A 5,224-nucleotide genomic window follows, 5' to 3' on the forward strand; every position below is an offset into this window, starting at 1 on the left:
TGTGTGTGTGTGTGTGTGTGTGTGTGTGTGTCTATGGGGCGCTCTCCATGTGTGTTTTGTGGTTTTGATAATGATTTCATGGCACAAAACCCCAAAGTCGGAAGAAATATTTATATGCCTACAGTCCTGTCCCAGACCTCTAAGAATTGTTCTTACAAATAAAATATGTATCCGAATGATGTTGTCATTCTTGCGATATGTTAGAGTATAGTGCAAAACCTAAACGTGTGAGTTCAATTCTAAATCGCTCACGGACAGCCAAATCATGTTTGCAGCTAATAGACCCGTTGTCATCAGGTATAATAAAACCTACCAAATGTGACATGGAAGGTTGTTTTACATTGTTACATAGATTAGACACAACATCCTGTTATACGCACGCTCACGCACACACAGACACGAGTGGCTGCTCACACGCATAACCATACTACCACGCATAACAGTATAATTACAAATCACTTTTTTCTGTAATTCGATGTGTGCGTATATACAAATGCGTATGTATGTATGTATGTATGTATGTATGTATGTATGTATGTATGCATGTATGTATGTATGTAAACACAGATATTCATACATGCATATATACATACACATGTAAACCACAAAATTGGATACGCAGCTATGCATGAATTTGAACACACAAACACACTTACACACACAAACACACTTACACACACAAACACACACACAGATGCATACATACATATAACTATATATGAAAGTTATAGTAATTATTTTGTGATTTAGAAAAAAATTAATTACTTTTTCTACCTTTCGAGATCCCAAACAAATATCAAACTATTTCTTCGAATTCAATTTTTCTTTGTTAGTTTTGGTTTTCATGTTTTTCTTTTGTTATATATTTATATTTATTCATTATTCATTTATTGTTCCTTTTTTGTTTTTTGTTTTTTTATAGTCGTTTCGTAAAAGAACCGAAGAACAGATGACAGTCCAAGAAAAAAAAAAAAAGATAAATAACAAGAAATCAGAACACTAACAGACATTTCTGTGTTGGTGTTGGACAACTTTTGGCAGGAAAAAAAAAAAGGAGCCGAGTGGAATAAATTTATTTTGACACGCTACATTAGTACAATAGCTACCACTACTTCTGCTACTACTGCTGCTCCTGCTGCATTATCAGAATTACTGATAAACGAACCAATCGACTAAACAGACTAACTGACCAATTGGAATACAGCGAAATACTAGGCTGACGAAAGACGGAGACAGCATCAACGGGACTGGCTCATATTCTCAGATAACTTTCCAACAGTGAAAATAAGCATGTTTCACACGCTGGCCATATGTGTCGCCATTTGGAGCCGAGGACATACAGGTTAGACCACAGAAACTGTTATATATCTTTCACAATCTAGCTAAAAGAGTCATGTTCCATGGTTTCGTACCATTCTGCATGTCTCTTCTGACAAATAAAAGACACGCTGAAAGAACGTTATTTGATGCCGATAAATTGGCCTTAAAACTATTTATATTGCTCTGCAAAGAATTAATTTAAAAGATAGAAAAAACGTGAAAAAAGTATAAGAAAAAGAAAACTGAAAAAGACAAATATTCATTTATATACCAAACATATATTCACACATAATATACATATATATATATATACATATCCATCTATATTTATATCTATATTTATATCGTCTATTTATAAACTATATATGCCTGTCGTTATCTGTTGTTAATTATCATATCTACATATTTGCATAAATATATGTATATATAAACGCACACATAATCATATACATATATAAACTATACATATATATGTATATAAGTACCCTTTTTGCTATAAAACAACATATATATATATATATACATACATGCATATATCATATCTATATAGATACGGATAAATTATTTATTGTCTAAGCTTCTATGAAATAACTTGTTTTGTAAATTTTTCTTTATTATTTTCTTTGAAATAACACCATTCCATAAGTGTTGGGAACAACAAAACAACACCAACCATAAACACAGACATATAAAACACTAGTAGAAATACTGACCAATAACTCCAAGAATTCAAAATGCCACGTGGATTTTTGGTGAAACGAACAAAGAATGCTGCGGCATTCTCTTACAGAGTTCGGAATTCCGATGACAGTGATTCTGATCATGAACACATTCAAACAAATTTCGGTTCTCCAGATTCTGGATATTCTCCAAGTCCGATATCATTGACTCCACGCGAGAGAGATCTCCATGCCTTTGACAGGGACCCGACACAAGGTACCACCCTGCCCTCGTCTCCGTTGCCAAGTTATCCGTCCCCACATTACTTTTATGCCTTCGACAGACTGAGCGTTTCTAATTGTTCACCAGTCAACTTGACCCCTGTGAAAAACGAAACCGGAACTGCTGCTCTTTCCAGCCCTAACAAACGCAGGGGTCCGGCCGAAGCCGAGAAAAAGGTGAAAACGCCCAAGAAGCCGAAAGCTTGTCGTAAAATTAATTTCGACGAGGACAAGACGTCACCCGTATCGGGTACAATCATCAAAGACATTTCTGATACGGACGAGGAAGGACAAGTTGTGTGCGGAGACATTGACAGTGCCTTTAACTATGTAGAGATCACGGCGGAAGCTAAGGCTGAGCTGGAAAAAATCGAGAACAAAATTGGCGACTATGTCTGTCAACTATGCAAAGAATATTTTGACGATGCCTTCCAACTGGCTCGCCACAGATGCTCACGCATCGTGCATGTAGAATATCGGTGCCCTGAATGCGACAAAGTTTTCAACTGTCCAGCCAACCTCGCTTCGCATCGGCGTTGGCACAAACCGAAAACCGCGTCCGACAAGAAGAACGTCCCCACTCACATACTGCCGGCCAGCATCCCGTCGGTTGCTCTCAACAGTAACCATAGCAACGGAACAAATGGAGATCCGATGGACGAATCCAGCGACAAATGTGACAGTCCACGAATGCTAACGTCACCTCCTGGCTCGCCGAACAACTACACAGCTTCCACACATCACCACCAGTTCTTCAATTCGAACTCCTCACCATCTCCGTCGTCCGCTTCACCTCCAGCCGTCACCATCAACGACTGTCCGTCGTCCACTGTCGAAGAAGGACAATTCCAGTGTGAGATATGTTTCAAAAGGTTCCGCCGTCAAGCCTACCTGAAGAAGCATATTCTTAACCATAACAATGACCGAGCCAAGCAACAACAACAACAACAGCCGCCAGAACAACAACAGCAACAACAACAGTCAGAGCAGCACCTTTCATTGCAGCAACAACAACAACAACAAAGTGAAACTAGTCAGCCCTCAACTCACAATCACTTACAAAACCAACCCACCGACTCGCCACCTCATAGTTATTTCCAACACAAACACCAACTCCATCAACACAACAATCAAAACCTCACGCAAAACAACGGTAGCAGCAACAACAACAACAACAACGCTAACAATAACAACAGCGACATTAGCAGCAGCAATAACAACAACAACAATAACAACAACAACAGTAGCAACAGCAGTAACAACAACAATAACGACACAGATTCCAATGGCAACAAAGAGCCGACTTCTTCGCTAAACAGCAATGTAAATACACAAAACGGTGCGTCGAGCAATAACAGTTCTAGTATGGAGGTCAACGAGTGTAGTAGTGAGAGTATGGCCACCACGACCAGCTGTAGTACTCCGGCTGCAACAAATGATACCATCACTAATGCTACGAGCATTGCAAGCAACGGTAGTAACAGCAGCCTCACGACCACTGCCTCAACGACCACCACTACTACCACGACCACCACTACCAATACCAACACCACCACGACCGGCAACAGTAATAATAACAACAACAGCAACAACAGCAGCAGCAATGGTAACGGAACCACTGCCCACCTATCATGCGACCACTGTAATAGCATTTTCACCACAAAAACGGCTCTCGAGAAGCACAGCCGGACGCACAGTGGCGAGGTTTTCACCTGTAAGTACTGCTCAAGTCGCTTCTATAGTTCTCCAGGTCTTACCAGACACATCAACAAATGCCATCCCTCCGAAAATAGACAGGTCATTCTTTTACAATTGACCCCAGTTAACCGACCTTGTTGATTACAAATATCAATACAAACAATGAATTTTGTCATCGTCATCAACAATAGCAACAAACAATAAACAGCAACAACTACAACAGCCAGATCTGTCTAAGAACAATAATTCAACATCAACAACAACAACAACAAAAATAATAATAATAATAATAATAATAATAATGATAATAATAATAATAATAATAATAATGATAATGATAATAATAATAATAATAATAATAATGATGATGATGATCAACTGTCTCTTTATTTAAAAGTATGAAACCGAGACAAATTATTTTAATGAGTGGTCTATACTTACACCCCTCTTGAAATTATATACCTTTCTGTGAGAAGATAAAAGCGAAGTTCGTTGGTTGGTCACCAACACAACAATACCTGCAAGTGAAATACGAACTCTCAAACGAAAAGATAGCCAGGCAGGTGTAGTAAGTCCAGTAATTTGATCTACCCGGCCATTGCACACCCTAACCAGTCCTATCCCAAAATATCATCATCAGCCTTATCGTTAACAGAAGTATCAATATCAACATTATAACTATCAACAAAGTGGCAATTTTCCATTACAAAAACTCGAAATTATCAGTACAAATTATACCGCCATTATACTATAACGGGACAATTTACTCGTGTCATTCCTATTGCTATAACATCGTAGTTTTACTAACTCTTATTCACAACCAGTAATCTCAAACACAAACAACAGTAACTAAATATAAACAACAAAACAGATGAAAAAGGCGCCAAAAACAATAAAGACCGTGAAAGTAAAAAAAAAAAAAATGAAGGAAAAAAATGAAAGCAAAACAATAAATTAATTAATTAATTAATTAATTAATTAATTAACAAAAAACGAAGAAAGGAATTGCAAAAATAATTCAAATAGTGAGAAAGTATATAACTAAACTAAAAATAATCTAGGGAAGAAATGAGGTGGTGGTAGAAAGACAGACGAAAAGAAAAGTTCTGTGACGGAACGAAAGTTGCGTATCAGTAGTAACACTGGATTCTTCCTCGATGTCTTTCAAACTATATCGTCCGTGTGAAAGAGAAATCGTAAGATAAAAAAGGAAATGAAAAAGAAAGAAAACTAAAAGAGAAAGTAGGGGAATTAAAAGCAGGTGA

The 5,224-nt window shown here is 37.6% G+C and overlaps 1 protein-coding gene across 2 annotated transcripts in view; it reads left to right on the forward strand.

The window, feature by feature from the left end:
* LOC106875538 (insulinoma-associated protein 1a-like) overlaps window positions 1-5,218 on the forward strand; it is a 12,222-nt gene extending 7,004 nt beyond the window's left edge. For both annotated transcript variants that reach the window (XM_052971779.1, XM_052971778.1), the window contains exon 2: window positions 923-5,218. In XM_052971779.1, the coding sequence (XP_052827739.1) occupies window positions 2,055-4,100 (2,046 nt within the window). In that variant the 5' untranslated portion in view covers window positions 923-2,054 and the 3' untranslated portion in view covers window positions 4,101-5,218. The remainder of the gene's footprint in view (window positions 1-922) is intronic.
* The last annotated feature ends 6 nt before the right edge of the window (window positions 5,219-5,224 follow it).

The sequence above is a fragment of the Octopus bimaculoides genome, chromosome 11 (assembly GCF_001194135.2).
Source record: "Octopus bimaculoides isolate UCB-OBI-ISO-001 chromosome 11, ASM119413v2, whole genome shotgun sequence".
NCBI classification, from domain to species: domain Eukaryota; kingdom Metazoa; phylum Mollusca; class Cephalopoda; order Octopoda; family Octopodidae; genus Octopus; species Octopus bimaculoides.